General features: G+C 41.1%; 1 protein-coding gene across 6 annotated transcripts in view; it reads left to right on the top strand.

Moving 5' to 3' along the window:
• Window positions 1-22,524, top strand: part of FRMD4B (FERM domain containing 4B) — a 354,364-nt gene that overhangs the window by 158,500 nt on the left and 173,340 nt on the right. Inside the window, exon 1 of one of the 6 annotated variants that reach the window (XM_021007522.2) lies at window positions 17,176-17,283. The exons of the other annotated variants lie outside the window; for them this stretch is intronic. Coding sequence (XP_020863181.1) covers window positions 17,260-17,283 — 24 coding nt within the window. The 5' untranslated portion in view covers window positions 17,176-17,259. Of the gene's footprint in view, window positions 1-17,175; window positions 17,284-22,524 lie in introns of those variants that run through there. 6 annotated transcript variants of the gene reach the window in all.

Genomic DNA, 22,524 nt, shown 5'->3' with positions numbered 1-22,524 from the left:
CCAGTGCAAAAGCTCAGAGATGGGAAATTGAGAACTATCTTCAAAGAACAGTGAGTAGACCAGTGTATCTGGATTGTACAGTATGTGGAAGGAAGACTGAAAAGGTAGGAAAGGAAAATCCCAGAGGTGCTTATATTTCATCCGAGAGATAATAGTCACTGGCGTTTGTTGAGGAGGTGACACAGTCAGATCAATGCTTTAAGAAAATCACTTTGGCAGCTGAGTGGAAGAAAGATTGGAGTGGGGAGAGGCTTGAGGCAGGGAGATTGGCTAGAAGGCTATGGAAGTCATCTCGATGAGAGGCACTGAGAGCCTGCACCAAGCGGATGTCTGGCTGAGTGGAGAAAGGAGAAACTTTGTGAATGCCAAAATGACAAGGTTTGACCTCTGAATGGATTTGGGTGGTGAGTGAAAGTAATCACTGCAGATGAGTCAAACCACAAGGGGTTTGGACCAGCATGGGGAGTTTTCAAGGTGTCCCCTACATGACCCAGTGAATTAAATCTAGAGTGCCACCTAGCTTGCCTTTGTAAACACTCAAAAATCACCCCTCTGGTAAAGTGTTCTAGAATTTTGTCAAGAATTAAAGCCATAGGGGCAGCTAGGTGGTGCAATGGATAGAGCACCAGCCCTAGGAGGACCTGAGTTCAAATCTGACCTCAGACACGCAACACTCACTAGCTGTGTGACTCTGGGCAAGTCACTTAACCCCATTGCCTAGTCAAAAAAAAAAAAAAGAATTAAAGCCATATTCATTAACCCAGAGTGGGAAGAATCTACTTGCTTCTCTTTTTGGAAAACTGGAACTAGATTTGCTGGCCTGCAGTCCTTGAGCTATTTTTTTTTCCATTATCTACTGTTTTTTTCCAAGTCCCTACCCTCAAGTAACTTATAGTCTAATAGGGGAGATGACAAATACAAAAATAGCAAGGTAGACTATGATAAATACTATATGAGATAGATGAAGTACTGTGGGAGTTTAGCCAAGGAAGCAAGAACATTAATTAGAAGAACCTGGGAAGGCTGCATTGAGAAAGTGGCAGCTGAACTAAATCTTAAAGTATGGATGGGTAGGCTGTCGCTGTATATGACACAGAGTGAGGGCATTCCTGGTGAAGCAACAGCAAGAATAAAGGTGTGGAGGTAGTAAAACACAGATAATGTTTAAAGAATAGTATGTCATCCCGAATGACTGGAGGACAGAAGACAAACAATGCCGTTAACGGAAGAAACAGCTTGAAATATTACTCATGATCACATAAACACCAAGCTGAGGAATGTGGGCATGATTCCTTAGGCATTGTGGGGCCACTGGTGGCTTTGGGGAGGAGGGATGTGACACATTCGGAGCTGTGCTTTAGGAAGAACATATTATTAAAGAAATGGTTAGTGAACATCTGGAAAAGACAGCAGTGACAACAAAGAGGCAACAGAACCTTCAGGTTATGTCAGGCTACCCTTCTTAACGCTTTTTTAAATGGCTATAGAACTGATAGCCCTGGATGATTTTACCTAGAGTTCAGCAGTCTTCCTGACTCCATGTCTCTCCCTATATCCACTATGGAAGGTGCAGATGCAGAGAAATTTTGAGTTGGAGAAGGAAAAATGAGCCAATTTAAAACAGCCTCAATCTTCTCAATAAATAAGACATGGAATAATTTGGAGAAAAACATGGTGTGGTGAATCAAGCACTAGACCTAAAGTCAGGGGGGATCTGAGTTCAAATCCTGCCTCTCAGGTAACTGTTAGCTATATGACCACAGACAAATCACTCAAACTGTCTTGGCCTCAGTTCCTCCATCTGTAAAATGAGAATAATTCACCTATCTTACAAAGCTATTGCTAAAGCAACTAAAAGACTGTATGTAAAATGGTATATAGATGTCAGCTATAATACGATAATTTATTAGAGGAGATGGAGCAGGGACTTTTAGATAGTAAAAAGATTTAGAGCAGTTGCAATTGACACGCCAATAAAAAAAGCCAATGAGAGATGAATTGAAAGCTTCAAAATCTGGGAGCAGAGAAGGTGGATACTGGGGACAGTGCCAGGATGAGGCATTCATGCACTTGAGTTCCATTCTGAAAAATGCTGCCACTTACATGTTATTGCCCAGCAGATACTTAGATCCAGCCTTTGCTGGTAGTAGCTGGCACATAATAGTGAGCTCTTCAAGGTTTAAAAAGCACTTGACGAATGTTATCTCATTTGATCCTCAAAATCCCGGGAAGCAGGTGCTATTTTTCTCCCCATTTTACAGGTGAGGAAACTGAGGTAAAGCTATGTTAAGTCTCTTTCCAACAGTCAGTCCATAAACATTTATTAAGCATTTGCAGTGTGCCAGGCACCGTGCTAAGTGCTAGAAAGGCAAAAGACAGCCTCTGCCTTCAAGAAGTTCACAATCTAATGGAGGAAGACAATACACAAAAAGAAATTAAAAGGGGATGGGGGGGGTACCTGGTGAGGGCACCTAAAGAAGTCCTGAATCCAAGTAGGAAATGATGAGATGTCTGCCCTGGGTCATCTCCTTAAATAGAGGGTCTGGAGGACCTCTTAGATGTCTGCCCGCCCATCCTCTCCAATGGGAAGGAGGGAGGTGGGGATCTCAGAGCTGATTTGCTCTTGCAGGAAGATCAGTATCTGGAGACAATAGTGAAGTCGTTGTGAGCAGCCAGGTGGGAAGCTATGCACAGCTAGGAAGTGTCTGAGACTGAGTTTGAACTCTGGTGCTCCTGACTCTAGGTCCATTGTTCCGACCACTGTACCACTTCGCTGCCTATGATGCATCTAATTTGACTTCTATTTACCACAAAGATCAAATTTATCAGACATTAAAAACATGTGCAATTACATTAATAAAGTGTTTTAGTGGCACATCGCCTTGCATATTGTATCCCAGCAGGGGTATATTATAGCCAGCTCTAAACAGATAGCAAAAGCTGATTGTTAAATGCTTATCAAGAGCCTGGAAAATCAGCAAATGCTACAAACCAGGGCTTCATTTATTGTTTTATTGATTATCTAGACTTAAGAAAGTGATGGAGAAAATATTAATAATACAGATTAAATTGAAAAGTGTTTCTACCTACTTCTCCTCCCCACTTAGAAGCCAGTTGTTGAAACATTCACCAGCACTTCCCTCCAGGGAGCTATCCGCTTTGCCTATCCCCAGACTTGGCTCTGAATGCCAGTAATCCAAGGTTCAATGCATTATTATGGCAAGAATGGTTAAAGACAGAAAAGATGAAATGTGAGGAGCACCTAGTAAAGGCTGTTCCAAATGCCTGGAAGACACCCCCTGCTCCCTTCCCACAGCTTCCTCAAAGCTGAGCACAAGAGCCACCTCCTACTCACAGCCTTTCCTGATTGCCACCAGTCCAGAGCCTCCCCCTCCACAAATTACCTGGAATTTACTTATGTTTTCATGTGTTACTCTCCCCCAGCAGAATGCAAGCTTCTTAAGGTTAAGGACTGTCCTACATTTGTCTTTGTAACCCTAGCATTGTCCCTGATGCATAGTAGGTATTTTATAAATGCTTGCTGATTGATTGATCCATCTTCACAATATCTGAACAGGCTGAAGATAGTGGCAAGTGAAATGAGAATAACAATGAGGAACTGAGAAACTTTACAAAAAAGCGGATTTGAGCTTGATGTTAGAAAACACTTCTCATCAATGAGAGCTGTCCCCAAAGCAAAAGAGGCTGCCTCAAAAGCTCACAGGAGCCCCCTCACTGGGGGCTTCAAGCAGAAGCTGGGTGGAAGAGCTGGCCAAGCGGGTAGTAGTGAAGACTTTATTTGGGATTTGGATTGAACCAAGTGGCTTCCAAGTCACTTCCTACTCTGGGATTCTGGGATTTAATAGAGAAGATTTGGAGAGACAATAGATAACAGTGAGGATGGAAAACAGATTCAGTAAGAATAAGCAAGTTGGAGAGGTGGAAGGCCAAAGAATTGTGGTCAAAATGGGAGATTTCAGAGTTTTAATGTGCCCTTAGCAGATAGATGCAAGGCAACATTAGTCCCAGACTTTCTGTTCTCTTTGCAGTGGTTGTAAAAGGCTAAATTCCCTTTATAACTCAACCTTCCTAAGAGCCACTTTGAGCATTTCTACAAACAATTAACATTGAACTGCTACATGCCACCTGCCCTCACCCCATTAGGCACACACAGCACCATGTATAACACTGCTGTACTGTATTTGCTGGATGAGAACAAGCCATACATTATGTGAAGAGCTTAGGAGGATCGAGGGTCACAGAATAAATCACAGAATCACATGAAAATAGAGCCAGGAGGGACATAAAGAAATCATCTGCAATTGACTTTCTGCCATTCTTGCCACGTTCATATATCTAGCTCTGGGGAGCTGCCACACAGAGCCCAGACTAGATGGAGGCAAGCTAGGTAACTCTCCAGCAGGCTATATGCAAGGGAATCATCTTTAAAATGAAGGTACTACAAAGGACTCATGACAAAGCATATTATACGCCTCCAGAGGAAGAACTGGTATTGTCTGAATACAGACTGAAGTATACTGTTTTCCACTTTCTTTCCATCCTTTCCTTCCTTTCTTTTTCTTTCATTCTTTCCTTCTCTCTCTGTCTTCCGTCCTTCCTTTTTTCTTTCTTTCTTGTGGTTCAAGTCTTCTTGCGCAAAATAACTAATATGGATATGTTATATACAATTGCACATGTGTAACCTGTACCAGATTGTTTACCATCTTGGGCTGGGGGAGGGAGGGAGAGAGAATTTGGAACTCAAAACTTAAAATAAAATTTTTAATTGTTTTAACATGTAATTGGGGGGGGGATAAAATATTATTTAAAAATAAAATAAAATGAAGGGGTTAGATTGGATGACCTTTAAAGCCCCTTCTAGCTTATCCCCCATCACTTAGCATGGTACTTAGTACTTAATAAATGTGTTTCCATTATATTCCCACAAGCAGTGTTAGTAGCTAGAGTCCTGGATTTGGAGTTAGGGAGAACTGAGTTCCAATTTTGTCTCAAATACTAGCTGAGCTGTTTGACGTTTGGCAAATGCTTATTGAACCTGTCAGCTTCAGGTTTCTAATCTGTAAAATGGGCAGCTGATTTACAGGATTGTTATGAGGATCAACTGTGATGTGCAAAACACTTTGAAAACCTTAAAGCACTATGTAAATGTTAGCTATTAGTATTATTAAGTGTTAAGATGGTTTTTGTATGCGGTATTAGGTACTAGCCGGTGGAAGGGTTCAGACACATCTTCCTGCAGAAAGCATGACCTTGAGACATAAAGTCGATGCACTTATAATTCAGTCTTGGACGGCAATACCTAAATAACTAGTTTTATACAGATCCATTTCAGAGGAATAGGCACTAGCAGCTGGGAGACCCAGGAAAGGCCTCCTGAAGAAAGGGGGTCTTCATCAGAACCTTGAAGGAAGCCAAGGAGGCCAAGAGGCCAAGTTAAGGAGGGAGAGCATTGCAGGCAGATGGAATACCGTGTGTGAGGTTAAGGAAGAAGACTGGTTTGACTGGACTATGGAATACATAAAGGGAAGGAATATATAATAATCCAGAAAATTAGGTCAGGGACAGTTTGTGAAGAGTTTTAAATCCCAAATGGAGGACTTTATATCTGATCCTGGAGGAAATAAAGGCTGCTAGAGTTAATCAAGTAGGGGGGATGACATTTTAGGAAATCACTCTGGTAACCGTGTGGAGGATGGGGTGGAATGGAAAGATGCTGGGGAGAGGGAGGCCACAGGGGGTCATCGAAAGAGCCGGGCTAGCCATGAAAGGGCCTGGACCAGACTGTCTGAATATCATCCTTTGAAGGAAGCTGCCAGTGAGGATTCGAGCCAGTATTGTATTCATGGGGTGACCTTTGTGGCCTCTATGAGTCTCTGAATCAAACCAACTAACACATCACTTGTTTAGGAAGTAGGGAAACTACTAATGACCTTGTAGTTGAAAATGATATAGATATTTTCTTTGCAGCCAATGGCAAGCTTTAGGGTATACAAGTAAGATGCTAAGTTATCTTATTTAATGAGCTCCCAGGTCCCTCAGACCTTGCCCCCTTCCTGCATTATCTGATTAACCAGCTGCCTGCAGACCAAGCTTTTGAAAGCCTGCTGCAGGCAGGGGCCCCAGGCACATGGGACACTTATGTTGTCATTAGAAACACACCAAGTAAAGCGTTTGTTCTTCTGATCTGGTGAGTCTCTGATTATCCTTGCTATGCCATCTTTATTTTTTTTTTCCCAGTGGGGCTCCAGCATGATTCAGTGCCTTGCTCATCTTCCTCTCTGTTTATTCCTAATGTTGTCATTATTTATGATGCCCCAGTTAATACTGTGGAAAAGTTTAAGTAGTTCACTGTGGTGGAAAGGACAGTAAATGAAAAGTCTGGCAAGCTAGCTTTGCTGCTAATTTTTTCCATGACCTTGTATAAGTCACAACTTCTCTGTACCTCAGTTTCCTGATCTGTAAAATGAAGGTCTGAGGTCCCTTCAAGTTCTAGATCTAGGCTTGTGGGACCTGGATTTGCCACTACCTCCTTTTTTTATTTTTTATTTATTTTTATTTTTAGGCAATTGGGGTTAAGTGACTTGCCCAGGGTCACACAGCTAGTAAATGTCAAGTGTTTGGTCTGAGGCTGGATTTGAACTCAGGTCCTCCTGACTTCAGGGCCAGTGCTCTATCCACTGCGCCACCTAGCTGCCTCTGCCACTAACTTCTTAGGTGACGTTGAGCAAGTCGCTTCATCTTTTGGGGCCCTCTTCATAAGGTCATGGAATTAAAGTTGGAGCAGCCCCCAAAAAGGTTCTACACCTATTTATTCATTAAACATTATTAATAAAGTTACTGTGTGGGGAGTACTGTGTTAGATATGGGGTCAGGAGGGAAAGAGAGTATAGACTTTAGATAAGAAATAGTCTCTGCCATTATGAGATCAAAGAATTGGAGAAGGCCTTTGAGATCTTGTGATCTAACTGCCTAATTTTATAAATGGAAACTGAAGCCCCTCGAGGTAAAATAACATGGTAAAGGCAGTCAGGTAACAGAATTGTGATTCAAAGCCCTATTCCGCCTCCCACTCCAAATCTGGCCTTTTGATATTATCCCTCTGCCTTATGGAGGTTACAGCCTAGTAGGGGATGAGACACAATCTGAGGTCACTAGACTTCAAAATAATACATGTTTAATGTATTGAGTGTAGAACAAGAAAACATCATGGATCACCTGAGGGTTCTAGGGAAAAGGGGCATTGGGGTTAAGTTTTCCATTCAATTCATTAAGCCTTTTTAAGTATTTGTCACATGCCAGGCACCTTGCTAGGTCCTAAGAACGCAAAATCAAAAATGAAGCAGTCCACCCCCTCAAAGATCCTACATTCTGCTGGGGCAGAGGGGGAGCCAAAATTTACAAAGATAAGTAAAAATAAATATGAAGTCAGGAGAGTGGCCGGCACAGCTATTGAGCTAATCAGAAGTCTCTTGTGGGAGGTGGCACCTGGGCTGAGCTTTATTTTTAAAGGCTCGACAGGAATTCGGAAGAGAGACCCCTGTTCTCTTCTCAACTCACTCGTCGTTCTGCATCCTTGATCTTTTCAATCAATGTTCTTCCCATCCCCTTGACTCTGCAGAAACCTGCCAGTTCTCTAGAAACCACACTGGTGGTCACTCTCTCCCTTCAAGGCCAATCCCTCTTACCCACAAGGACAAGAGGTAGACAGATTGGTTCCTTGCTTTCTACCACTGGTCCTGACCATCCCTCTACCACCAGCCCTCAATAAACTAATAACCTTTCCTCTTTGGAAAGACACCCAGGCCATTTATTCTGCCCTCTTCCCATCCTCGTTGCCAACAACTGCAAACCTCTAAGAAAATGTCTTAACGGTTTCCATTATTCAACTACATGCTTCACTGTGTTACATTTAAACCCATGTGAATCCTTTCTGTTGGGTGTTTATATTTAATAGATAAGTGTAGGGAGAGGCCCTGTGATTTCATAGGCAGAGAGAACTCCTCAATGAGAACACGCCCTCTGCCAATGCAGATCGGCCTTTTCTCTGGAACCTGCTCTTTGAGAGTCACCTTGAACTCATATGATAAGTGACTCCTTCAGCGTCAGTGGCAGGATTTGAACTCCTGGCCCCAAGGCCAGCTCTTTATCAACTACGGTACAGTGCCTACCAACACTTGATTTCTCTGATTATTTTGATTTTGATTTGAGACCTATGATTTCATTGGTATAGGAACAAAATGCATTAACATAGGGAAAGAGCTGTGCAAACCTTAAAGCACCACATAAATTGTAGGGTCGTCATTGTTATTGTGACTAAATGAGGTACCTACAATGTTGTAGTCTTAGAGGAGTGTCGTATGGTGAGTAAAGGGCTGGTCTTTGAGAAGATCTGTGACATACAGACTGTGTCACCCTGGGTAAGTCACTTCTTAGCCTCAGGAAATTCTATAATTAATTATAAATAGAATTATAAAAGTAGGACAGCTAGGTGGTACAGTGAATAAGACACTGGGCCTGGAGTCAAGAAAACCTGAGCTCAGTTTTGACCTCAGACATTGACTAGCCATGTAACTCTGGGCAAATCACTTAACCTCAGTTTTCTCACATGTAAAGTCAGGATATCCATAGAGCCTATCTCCCAGGCTTGTTATGAGGATCAAAGAAGATAATACTTGTAAAATACTTAGCACAATGCCTGGCACATAGTAGGTGTTATAGAAATGATAGTTATGGGGCAGCTAGGTTGTACAGTGGATAGAACACCAGTCCTGGAGTCAGGAGGACCTGAGTTCAAATTTGGCCTCAGACACGTAACACTCACTAGCTGTGTAACCCTGGGCAAGTCACTTAACCTCAACTGCCCTCACCAAAAAAAAAAAAAAGAAAGAAAGAAATGATAGTTATTATTTGCTATGTTTCTCACTGACACCATTGTTGATAATGATGATAATTGTAATAAACATTATTGTAAATAATATATACATAATTAGTTTAATTATTTAATTAACATTTGATGATATTACTAACAACTGTAGAATTTATGCATTATCTCATTTGATCCTCAGAACACCTCTGTGACTACACACATCATCATCCCCATTTTACGGATGAGGAAACTGAAGCTGAAAGAGAGGAAGGCCTTGCTCTCAGAGCGGCAGGATTTTTAGGACTATAGCTAAGAAACCCCATCCAATTCCCCAAAAGCTGTTTCCCTCGGGTCACTTGCAGAAGGTGTCACTGGAAGATAGATTGCCATGCCCCTGAAATCTCTGCGTCTGTCTGTCTGAAAGAGGAGGAAGTCAACAATTTTTGCTCAACTCCTCGTTTTGGACAGTTAAGTGATCACGATTTCCTGCCCCAAGTCCTGTGGCAGAGCTCTGAAAGGTGGGGTGTTTTCCCAAATAACTCTGAACAGAAAATTGAAAACCTTTAACCCATTGGTTTCTTTCTCATTCTCTCTTGCCTAAGTATTCCACTTCATTTTTAAAGTCATTGCCTGGTACATAGTAACAGAAAGCTATAAATCTCCATTTTTCCATCTTGTTCCTACAGACATTTGGATTAGATTTTTCTGTAATTTGCCCGTTTTCCTCAGCTCTGCAGCTGGCTTTATGCTGTTTAAAATTCTATAACATCAGACCCTTTTATTGGTAGGACCCATTAAATTGCAAAACTGTTGATTGTAGTGCCTGTAATTATTGGGCTATAATTGTAGACTCTCGGAATTGGAAAGGAAGTCAGAGGCCATTTGGTCTAACCAGTACCCGGACCAGAATCCTCTTTGCCACATGCCCAACAGGTGAGCATCCAGCCTTTGGCTTAAGCACTCCAGGAAGGAAGGGGAATTTACTGCCTACTGAGGCAGCCAATCCCGCTTCTAGGCAGTTCCAATTATTAGGAATGATCATAGAAGCCTCAGATTTTGGAGATGGGGCCCAAGGGTCAGAGCTAGAGCCAGCAAGCAGTCAATAAGCATCTATCAAATGCCTTCTGTGTGCTGGCCATTGAGCAAAGTGCTGGTGGTAAAAATATAAAGAATGAAGTAATCCCAACTCACAAGGAAGTTACATTCTAACTATAAAAAGGAAATACTCGCAATGAATGTGAAGAGAATAAATAGACATCAATACAAAGTAAATACAAGATAGTTTAAGAGGGAAGACAATAGCTGTTGAGGGCATCAGGAAAGGTTTCGAATAGTCGGTGGTCCTTGAAGGAAGAGAGGAATTCCATGGATCAGAAGTAAGAGGGAGTGCGTTCCAGGCATGGGGAGCAGGCATGTCACAGAGACGGGAGATGGAGAGTCATGTGTGAGGAACACAGAGTAGATCAGTTTGTCTGAATCACAGAGTACAAGAAAGTAATGTCCATTGAGCCTGGATAGATAGGTTGGGGCCATGTTATGAAGAGCTTTAAAAACTAAACAAAACAAATTTCTATTCCATTTTAGAAGTGATAGAGAACCATTGGAGTCATTGAGTAGCGACACATAGTCAGATCTGCCCTTAGTGAAAATCTCTTTGGAAGCAAAGAAGTTATCCCTACCTTAATGGAAATTGAGTACTTTGTGGGAAAGCACACAGCACCCACTACCCTAATTTGTGAGGGTCCGAGGAGATAACACACGTAAAGTGCTTTGTAAACTTTCAAGTGCTATGTAAAAGCCAGCTATCGTTATTATTATTATTATTAATTCAGCATTCTGAGGCTCCAATGAGATGTGTTGAAAGCATTTTGCAAACCTTAAGTTTCTGTATAAATGTCAGTGATTAATATTAGTGAATATTTTCTAAAGAAAGTTTGCTTTATTTTTTTTTCTGGAGAAGATGTAATTGTTTTTAATGAACCCATTCAAACAGATGTGGAAAACGTTAACGTTAAGAGGTTGAAAATGTTTATTCAGCTTACAAATAAATCCTACTGAGGTTCCAGAATTCAATTTAGAGGCTGTTTCTCTCCTTAGGATTTTTATACATTAAACTTTCCATCCATCTCTGCCAGCTCTATTTCCAGTTGAGCTCAGAAAGCAGTTTTGGACTTTTTTTTGCCCTTTGAGTTTGTTGAAATGAAACAAGTTTTTCAGCCTGGATTTTTTCCTTTTATGAACTTCATAACCAGACAGTGAACTTCAAGTCCATTTCTTTTGAGGTGTCTCCATGCCAAGTTCAAAACACTGCTTTCCATTCACCAACCAGCACCATGGGTGGGGGGGAGGGAGGAGGGTGTTTTTTTTAAAAGTCTTACACGCTCTATTTAATGACAAATAGAGCTAAAAATGGACCACATCCATGCTTCCTGGGTGTATTTAATCAGCTCATGAGTGTATTATTTTATTTTATTTTCAGACATTTTTATCTTTTCTCCTAAGACAATTTAGTTGTTATTTCTCAGTCCTAAATGGGTCTATTTTAAAAATAAATATCAATCTGTCTAGTAATGGCTTCCTTTTGCATGTTATCATCCCCCATTAAATTGTAAACTCCTTGGGGGCAGGGACTGTTGCTGTTGTTTAATGAATTCCCAGTTCATGGCACATAGTAGGCCCTTCATAAATGTTTATTGATTGATTGGTTTCTAAAGATGCCCTGAGGCACTAACTTCATGTAGCCTGTCTCTGCTGCTTGAACATATGAAAGAACAGGTTTCAGGGACCATAACAGCAATGAAGTAAATCATCCTAGGAGGCAACTAGATGGCTCAATGTATAGAGTGCTAGGCCTGGAATCAGGAAGATCTGAATTAAAATCTGGACTCAGATACTTTACTAGCTGAGTGACCCTGGGCAAGTCACTTAACCTCTGGCATACCACTCCATTATCCTTCCCAAGAAAATCCCACAGACAGTATGGTCACAGAGTCACAGAGAGTAGGACACAATAAAAAAGACTCAACCACCACAACAAATCCTCCTAGACAAGGAAATGCCTAGGACATATCTAGGCATGAATAGGCTGCCATTTGCATCAGTGCAAGAGTTACTCCACTGGGAGTGCACCACGCTGCAGAAATCATAGATCCTTCCCGGAGTTGAGGCAGACTGGGTGAAGTGACTTGCCTAGGGTCGCACAGCTAGTAAGTGTCTGAGGCCAGATTTAGACCCAGAAGGATGAATCTTCCTGACTCCAGGCCTGGTACTTTATACCCTGTGCCCCCCAACTGCCCAATGAGAATGTTAATATGCATCACTTCCTTAGGAATATATTGAAGGATAATCTCTGCAAAGCAGCCAGGCAGCTAATTTAAAATTCAGTTCCATTCAATCAATACTGCCCTCAGACACATGGAGGTTAATTCACTTGTCTAAGGTCTCACAGCTAACACATGTTTGAGGCAGGATTCAAATCCACATCTCCCAACTCCTGATACTCTGATGCACTGCCCATGAAACTCCAATCTAGCAACCTCCAGAGCTTCCTCCAGCTTTCTACTTTGGTGTTGCACATCAGCCAGACTACAGGGCAGGCTTTGGTTTCTTAGAAAAATATTTGGCATCTTAGAGTGACTTGGAAATTCCTTTTACAGCTCAAAATACTTTGGTGCTATGGGATGTCTCTGGTAAAACCCAAGCATCTAAAACATAAAGTTTCTTCTTTTTAAAAAATGGATACCTTCTGCTTTTAAATCATCTTCATTTTCTCATTTCTTCTCTCCCTTCTACCCACCCTGAGAGCCAATAGAGAAAACAAGAGGGGGAAAAAAGCAATTTGGCAAAACTAACCAACGTATCAGCAAGTCCCACAGCACATGCATTCTTCCACAGCTGTAGTCCCTCATTTCTGCAAAGATAAGAGGGAGGATGGTCAGAGATGTAAATTTCCATCAGGTAAAGTTCATAGCATCTCCCATTTAAAGATCTTAGGGTTCGAGGGCATCTAAGTGATTATTTCTTTACAACGTGTGTCTTTTGAGTAGGTTCCCTTCACTCTTAGAAACTAGTTTTAGAATTTGAGGTCTCTCTCTTCTCCATGAGCTTTTGTGTTTATTTATTTTAGACAAATACTAGGCATGGCAGGTGTGTGTGTGTGTGTGTGTGTGTGTGTGTGTGTGTGTGTGTGCCCACATGTAGAGAGCATTTTTTAAAACTATTTGCCTTAGATGCTTAAGGCCTTGGAGCCTGTTTGGACCTCTAAATCTATTTTTTATTCACTTAGAAGTAGAGGAGGTAAAGACTTGGATTGGAGCAACAAAACAGAGGGGGCTCTAAAAAGCAGCAGGCAAATACTGAGTACTTAGAAAACAGATAAAAGAAGAAAGATGAAATAGGAAGTCACCTGACAGGTTTCTCTCTGCCCCATCCAAACCACTAGCCTGCCTGATTCTTGACCAAAGGATGTTATACTTATGTTTGCAGTCTCAAAAAGCTGTTATGGTGGGGCAGCTAGGTGCTGTGGTGGATGGAGCACCGGCCCTGAAGTCAGAAGAACCTAAGTTCAAATTCAGCCTCAGACCAAACACTTGACACTTAATAGCTGTGTGACCCTGGGCAAATCACTTTACCCCAATTGCCTAAAAAAAAATGTTATCATGGATAAAATATTTCAGTCCTTCCATAGTTACTTGTCTATGATAGAATCAGAATTTGAAAGGTAGAAGGTTTCTTAGCAGTCTCCTCGTCCAACCCATTCATGAAAGTAGAGCGTCCAACAAAGAAGATGGCACGGGCAGCACCTAAGCCAACCCATTTATGGAGGCAAAAAAATCAGATTTTGATTCATAGTCGTTTGTAGTAATTGTTGTAATTTGTTCACTCTCATCCAGATGTCTCTCTCAGCTGACAGGAAGCAGAACCCACCCCCGGTTTGCTTTTAGCAACAACTCAGTCCCATGAGCCAACAGGAGGGAAGCTCTGCCGTCTTCCTGAGAACCAGAAAGGCCTCAGCATCATGGGATGTCAGAGCTGGAAGGGACCCTTAGAGGTCTTTCATTCCAGCCTCCTCATCTTACAGATGTGTAAAAGTAAAATTCTTTAACCTTTAATGGTCTACTTAAATGCCATGTCATGTGGACAAGTCACTTAATCTCCAAAGACCTCAGTTTCCTCAACTGTGTAAAATGAGAGGGTTGATTGAACCCCTTCTGGCATCTGAGGTCGCTTCCAGCTCTGGTTCTTGAGGCAGTAGAAGGGAACCCAGGGAAATGGAGAGGAGATCAAAATAAGAAACTTGTTAGAAAAAGAGAAAAGAATGAAAGTCCTGAGGTGATGGAATATGTACCTGAGGACTGACTAAGGTGGATGGCAGGCACTCAGGAGAGCCGGGCTTTGGCTAGAAGTTTACACAGTAAGATGTTGGGGAGAGAGTACTGGAGCTGGAGTCAGGAAAACCTGGGTTTGAATTCCACCTTTGTTACCTAACCCCAGTTTCCTCATCTCTAAAATGGAATAATCATGCCTGTAGCACTTATCTAACCAGGTATTGTAAGACTCAAATGAGAAGACAGATGGAAAATGTTTTGCAAGCCTTAAAGTGCTGTGTAACCCATGGCTACTGGAGCCAGTTTCAACTGGCTCCTAAGAACTTTTTTAAAATTTATTTATTTATTTTTAGTTTTCAACATTCACTTCCATAAGATTTTGCATTCCAAATTTTCTCCCCATTTACCCCCTTCCCCTACCCAAGATGGCATGCAATCTGATATAGGCTTATACATTCATATTGAATCTATTTTTCACATTAGTCATGTTGTAAAGAAGAATTAGAACCAATGGGAGAAACCATGAGAAAGAAGAAACAAACAAACAAAAAAGAAAAAAAGAGAAAGCAAATAATGTGCTTCGACCTGCATTAGACCCCATAGTTCTTTTTCTGGATGTGCACATCATTTTCCATCACGGGTCCTTTGGTGGCTCCTAAGAACTAATTGTTAAATTCTCAGTGTGCACATTTACATCTTAGGAATAGGCAAATGCTAAAAAATAAAAAAATAAAAAAAACCAAATAGGCAAATGCTACAAATCAAGGTTTGATTTATTGTTTGTTGATTGTCTAGACTTGTGGTTATATTTTCTTTTTGTAGAGCTTGTTGTTAAACACTTATCAGCACATCTCTCTATGTAGCGGTCACTTATTTCATTATTATTATTTACACTATCATTTTATTAATATGAATGTAGTCACCATATCCTTGAAAGGACAAGAAGAGAGTTAAAAGGAATAAATTCTTGATGAAGAGACCCAGACAAAATAGATCAAATGACACTGATACAAATGTTAATATCTAAAGGATTCCATTGAATGTCACCAGGTTCCTTCTATCTCTTGCTGGCCTTCAAATTTGTTGGAAGTATTTACATTCATTTTTCCTAACCAAGGATAGGACTGTATTTCAGGTCATGTTTCAAACCATCTGAAAAAGGAACACATACCTTGTGGTCCAACAGGTTAAGGATGCTCACAATGCATTCTATTCGGAGCACAAAAAAAAAAAAGGAAAATTCCATAGCTGTGGCTGCCCTTTCTCATTCCCTATTTACCACTGTTTTGGTATTCATGGGTGAGAAACAAGGGCATTGACCCAGCATGGGAAACTTCCCCTTCTGAGTGCTCAAGAGGGAAATGAGTAAGGTACTTTCCATCTTGTTATTTTTCCTGAACATAGAGTCCCCCTTCTGAAGGAGCGTGTGACTTCCAAAGACTTTTCTAACAACTCCAAATGTTTCTTTCCATTCACGCTTGCAGTCCTAGTGTCTAATTGACTATAGATTTGTGATTATCTATGGTTCACAACTTTTGGTACTTACAGATAAAACGCATGTAATGGGGCTGCCCCAGGAGATGGTGGGTCCTCTGGGTTTGAGGTCTTCATGCCAAGGCCCATGTGTTGGTTAGAATAAAAGGTTCATTTGTGTTCAAGTTACAATTAGAATTTGGAATTAGTTGGACCTGGTCTGGTTGTGCTAGGAGGCCACTGAACTTCCAACTCTGAAATACTGGGATGCTCTGGGTCATCAATAAACCAACAAATCACTTTTTATGACTGACAAAATCAGAATATCATTAAACATTTCTTAAGCCCCTACTAGATTCCAGGCACTGTACATAGCTCAGCTTTAAATAGACTTGTAAGATTTGCAGGGAGGATAGGATTAGGGACTGGGCCTATGATGTCATTGGTATAGGGGACTCCCAGGTGAGAAAACTCCCTCTACTAATGCAGGTCAGCACCTTTTCTGCAGTTTATAGTGGAAGAGAAATATCTAGAGCTGTGGTTCTCAAAGCATGGCCTGGGGTCCATGAGGGTTCCCGGGGGCCTTTCAAAGGGTCTGTGAGATCAAAACTATTTTTACAATAACACCAAGGCATTTTAACTTCTAAAATGATAAATCTCTCTGTGTAACTCATAAACAAAAGCTCTCTTACAAAAGCTCTCTCTTCTGCTCTGGTTCTGCCCCCTGGAGTCAAGCAGAACAGATTCAATCTTTCTTCTCGGTAGGTGTCAGCTCTTCCAATATTTGAAGACAATTCTCATAGACCCCCACTGAGTCTTCTCTTCTCTGGGCTAAATCTCCCCTTTTCCTTCAGCTGATCCTCATATGGCTTGAACATGAATGAGCACCTTCACCATCCTAGCTGAAAAATGGGAGAACAATGGAAAGAGGACAGTGACCTTCCTCAAAATAATACCTCTCCTCATCCCCTACCCTGCTTTAAATTGAGCTCTCTTCCAGTATATTAGAAACTCCATTTACCTAGGGAAAGAAGAGCTAAATTATAAAGCAATCGGGTCATAGAACTGGAAAGGACCCCAGAAGTCCCCTAGTCCAACACTCTCAGGTTTTTTTTTAGTAGAGGAGAAAACTGAGGCCCCAAGAGGTGAATTTGCCCAAGGTGACAGAGGGAGGGTCTATCCATGATACATTTAGCTACCTTGAAGGCAGAGCCTATCACTGAAAAATGGAAGGGTAGTCAAATGGCTGAAGGTGTTTTGTTTTTGTTTTGTTTTGTTTTTAATGGGACTACATTTCACTACTGGCCTTGGGGGTACATTCCCAATGACTTTAGTTGACTGAAAGAAAGATCCAAAGACTTTCCATAGTTCTCCTGACTCATGTCGAAAAGCTCTTGTTCCTGAATCTGTAATCAAAGGGACAAGCCGTGTTGGGTCATTTCCTTGAGATTATATGGCAACGGAAAGAGTCAGCATTTGCCTGTCCCTACTTCCACCAGCTCTCATTTGGAGAAAATGCAAGTGCTCGATGCATGCATCCTTTGTCCCTTGCTTTGGCTTCCTCCTTTTTAAATGAGGAGAATCTGTGACCTGGAGGTAAGAACAATTTTTTCCCCCCCTCATCTTTCTTAGCAGCAACAGAGAATGGGAAGGTGACTGCTGTTTTCTCACCTTAAAATATTGTAGGAGAAATAAGGGCAGAACTGGTTGTTAAAGGGGGAGAATCTGAGGACTGGATGCAAGATAGAACTGTTTGCCCTCTGCACCGTCTGAAACTCTTCTCCTCCTTTAGTGTTTTAGAAAGGTTACTCCTCTGAAGACTCAGGCACCCCACAGACTGATGAAAAGAGACAGGAGGGTGCCTGCCACTTACCTTCCCAGTTACTTTTCTTGGCATTGTCTTCAACTCTGTCTTACTCACTTTGAGAATTCTAATATAGCATCTAGGGACTCTCCCGTTGTTTTGTGGAGGGTTGTTGTTGTGTTGTTGTTGTTGTTGTTGTTGTTGTTGTTTCCCCTCTTTTCTTCTTGAGTAGTGACTTATTTATACTTTTAAAGCCCCAAAGATTATTTGATCAGATTTGCTTCTGTGGATCAGGAAAAGATACACACCCGGCTTTTGGAGGTAGCGTGGGAAACTTGTCAGTAATGAGCAAAAAAAAGAATGGGCTTTCCATTTGTCATTGGCAAATCTCTCACGGGGAGGTCGACTTTGCCCTTATCTATTTTCAGAGAGACTTAGCAGCATAGACGTGGGGGAGGGGGGCAACCCAGAATTCATTAGCAGCCTTTTAGAAAGGTTCCTTTGAGGGAAGCCCCTGTTTTACTTTGAGAAAGAAGCAGGGAAATTTACTTTTGTGTTCACACTGTACATCATCGGGATAGCATCTGGTATAGAAATGCCATGTTGGGGGAGACCGGTCAATTTTTCATTGAAACTTTACAATGCAGGAAAAGTCTGACACACCTTTAGAATAATCTTTAATTCTTCCTTGGAATATGGTTAGAAGTAAACTCAAGCCCAATTCCATGCTGTTCTGTTTTCCTGGTAGGTAGCTGTTAGAAGAGAGAGAAGGGATTTAAGTGGACTGGGGAATGTAGGGAAGCAAAGAGACTGGAAAGCCCTGAGGGAAAGAAGGAAGTCTGCAGAGGAAGTGGATAAGGTTTGAAAGAGAGAAGAAGAAACATCAAGAAACTAAAAACATTGGAATCCTGTGCTGCCAAGAGAAAAGCATTGGATTTTCAGTTAAAAGGACTGGGTTCAAACACCAGCTTGACAACTTAATACCTGTGTGACTTTGGGGAAGTCATTTCAGCTTGAGAGGTAATGCAGTGGAAAGAGAATTCTGGATTTAGCCATCATTAAACAAAAAATTATGGTCATTGAGGAGGCACCAGAGAAAAAGTGAAGAATCTAAAGCTAAAGGTCTTGGGTTCAGATTCTGACTTGTCATTTACTACCGATGTGACTTAGGGCAATTTACTTAATCTCTCTGGTTCTCAACTATAAAATGAGATCATTGAACTACATGGCCAGCAAGGCCTCTTTCAGCTTAAGATCTAGGACCCCAAGAGCCTGGGCAGAGACAAGGCAGCCCCATGGCTCAATTCCCAAGGATAGAACATTACAGGGAGGAGAGGCACCAGCACTCCACCATGTTTTGTTTAAAGTTCATGCCTTGGGGCAGCTAGGTGGCACAGTGGATAGATCACTAGCCCTGGCCCTAAAGTCAGGAGGACCTGAGTTCAAATCCAGCCTCAGACCTAACACTTACTAGCTGTGTGACCCTGGGCAAGTCACTTAACCCCAATTGCTTAAAAAAAGAAAAAAGAAAAAAGAAAAGAAAGTTCATGCCTTGTCTCTTCCCTGTAGGCACAATTGCCTTGTAATGTGGCCACTTTGGAATGCCAGTACATACAGGCTTTTAGAAAAGGTCCAATTATAATATGTTTTGATTAAACTCCTAGTATGTGCAAAACACTGTGTTAGCTATTATAATTATAGTTACTAGATGAGATCCAGTCTATGATTTTATCCACATAATAATAATAATAATAATGAATCATTTTAAAGCTTGCAAAGTATATTTTTAGTTTTTTTAATGTATCAATGAGATATCTGAATATATATTTTATTTTCCCCCAATTATGTGTTAAATTTTTTTTTACATTTAGGTTTTTTTTTTTAAGTTTTGAGTTCCAAATTCTATCCCTCCTTTCTTTCCTTCCCTTCCGTCCTCCCTCCCTGAGACAGCAAGCAATCACACATAGGTTATACATGCGAAATCATGTAAAACTCAACAAGTTATTTGTAAAGCGTTTTGCAAACATTAAAGCACTATATAAATGCTAGCTACCTAGCTATTATTATTATTAGTGTTTGATTATGCTAATTTTTTCTGTTCTTTTTCTTTAAAAAAATGCTTTGCTGTATGAGATGGTTCTCGGGAGGTTATTTAGGCAATGTAAAAACAAAAGATAAATAAAAAATTCCTTTTTTAGAAATAAAGTTTGCAAAGCACTTGACAGATTTTATTTGATCCTTACAACAACCCTATGAAGTAGCTACCGTTATTGTCCCCATTTGCAAATGAGGGATAATGACTTATGCAGAGTCACATAGCTAGGAAATTTCTGGAGGATGATTTGAACTCAGATCTTCCCAATTCTAAGATTAACACTCTATCTAGTATATCATGTAACTCCACCTAGGCTACTCCTGATGTGGAAACTTCCTCCATTGTTACAGAAGCTCACAATTTAGAGTCTTGGACAGTTGTACTTTGGGATACTGGGAAGTTCTGTGATTTACCCAGAATGCACATCACTAGCAATGTCTGAGCAGGTGAGTACTGGTCTTAGGGATCTCAAGATCAGCCTTCTATTCACTACACCCCGCTGGTTCTCTGGGCACTGAGGAACAAAGACAAAGAAAAAACAGTCCCTGCCCTAGAGCGGCTTAGAGTCTACTGGGAGACAGAACATGCCCCAGGCTAAATAAATAGACTGTAATCTGTATTGGGAGAGAAAGCACTTCCTCAACAGCTAGAGAGGTACAGGAAAGGTAGGTGCCGTCTGAGCTGAGCCTTAAGGAAAGCCAAGATTTCTAAATAGTAAAGGGCAAAAAAACTAGTGAAACTCTGTATCTCGCCAAAATGTGAGCAAAGAGATAGAACACCAAGTCTAGGGAACTGCAAGGTGACTACAGTTTGACCAGACTGATGGTAGAACAGGGGTGGGGAACCTGGGGCCATATGTGGCCTTCTAGGTCCTGTGGCCTTTTGACTGAGTCCAAGTTTTACAGAACAAATCCTTTTATGAAGGGGATTTATATATATATATATATATATATATATATATATATATATACATACATATGTGTGTGTGTGTGTGTATTAAAATAATATATATAATGCATTGCAAATTTTGAAGCAGTATGTAAATGTTCCCCAATACCCTTTTTAATGTGGAAGATGTGACAGGGAGTAATGTAAAATTAGGAGGCAGATTGTGAAGGTCTTTAAAAGGAGAGCTGAGGAATTTGTATTTTACCTTAAGATAATAGGGAGACATGAATATTCTTGAGGAGGGAAGTGACTTAGGCTGATCTTTGCTTAAAATGATTATTTTGGCAGCTAGGTGAAGGAGAGATTGGAGAGGCTGCAGGGAAAGGGGTTCATTAGGAGGCATTTCAGGGTTGTCTAGGAGGAAGGTGAGGAGGGGCTGAACAAGAATAACACCTGGTGAATGGAGAAGAGGGGATATATAAAAAAGGTCTTGGGCCTAAAATTGGCGATATTTCATAGAGTTAGCTTATGTCAAGTTCAAGTCTTTAGTAAACAGTGTTTTGGACAACATTCTATCATCTGACAATTAGCTCAAATCTCATGTTTTGCCAGAGGTTTTTCCAGGTCCCTCCAGCTGCTAATGTTTCTCCTATAATCTTCCATCTACTGTGAATATACACAGAAACACACACATAGGTGTATGTGTGCTGTATTATATAATATGCCGAATTATTTACACGTGCTCTCCCTTATTAGAATGTATGCTCCTCGGGGGCAAGAATCTTAATTCTTAATTTTTGCCTTCATTTGAACCTCCAATGCTTAGCAGAGTGCCTGGCACATAGTAAGCACATAATAAGTGAATGTTTGTTGACTAGCTGACTGACTAATTATATCCTGTTATTGTGATGTTCTAATTGAGGAAAAAGGGAATTAAATAGATATCTAAAGCCGTTTGAATGAGGAGCATTCCTAGGTGGTGCTGATATTAATCAAAGAATTTTAGGATGGTTGGCCATTAGGATTGAAAGGAGCCTTACAGTTCACCTGGTCGAAAAGTGTCCAACTGGCAAGCAAAATCTGCCAAGCGGGCCTGGAACTAGACTAGTGTTTAACAAAATAAATAAAAATACACCACAGCTAATGTTAGTTTGTGTTTTTCTAAGTCAATATGGGGCCCTCAGGGATCTGTTTCTATTTGAGTTTGACCCCACTGATAACCCACCCTCTCCTTTTGTAGAGACCCAAAAGGTTGAAGGGCTTCCCCAAGGGCACACAGATTCTTAGTAGCAGAGCAAGGACTAAAACCCAGTCCCTTCCCCTGGCTCTCAGGGGAACTAACTCTTGTCACGGCCTCCACAGCTGATTCATTTCAATACCTGACTTTATCCAAGTTGCCACAGTTTCATGTGCCATAAAAATGGATTCATGGATATACCTTGCTATAGAAATGTGAAAAATGCTTTTCTGAACCAGGTCTTCCTACCAATTAAATCTAGCTTCCTCTTGCACTCCCTTGCAAGGGACCAGTACTGGCTGATAGGACAGAAGAAAAAATATTCACAATGTGTAACAAAGCCAGTAAAAAATAGTGTTGTTATTAGGAGAGATCAAATAAGTTATGGCTTTATTCCCCTTTACCTCTAACATATTTTCGGAACATAAAAGTGCCACCAAATTATCTTGGCAGAAACCTGGTCTCAGACTCACAATTCAAGTTTTGCGCTGTCCTATGGCCAGAAAACCAATTCCATACAGTGGCAGTTAAGCCTGCACTCGAGATGCCTAAAGACAGGCTATAGAGGTTTAAAAATGAAAGATGCAGCCCAGTATGAGAAGAGTGGCATATGTGATTTATGACTTTAGGGAAATAGATCAAGGAGAGTCAAATAGATTGTCTCCAGGGAGAAGAGATGTGGGGAAATGGAGAGAGCATGGATGGCCTTCATTCCTGTGGGAGGTTTTCTCTTTAATAGAAAACTTGATAAAGCTCAATGGCAAAGGCACTCTCATGGTTGCCTGCTTGGTTCCTGCCTCCCACTTTATCCTT

This window comes from Phascolarctos cinereus, unplaced genomic scaffold (assembly GCF_003287225.1).
Source record: "Phascolarctos cinereus isolate Bilbo 61053 unplaced genomic scaffold, phaCin_HiC Scaffold_4;HRSCAF=312, whole genome shotgun sequence".
NCBI classification, from domain to species: domain Eukaryota; kingdom Metazoa; phylum Chordata; class Mammalia; order Diprotodontia; family Phascolarctidae; genus Phascolarctos; species Phascolarctos cinereus.
Note: the sequence above shows the minus strand (reverse complement) of the source record. Positions and strands in the feature narration are given on the sequence as shown.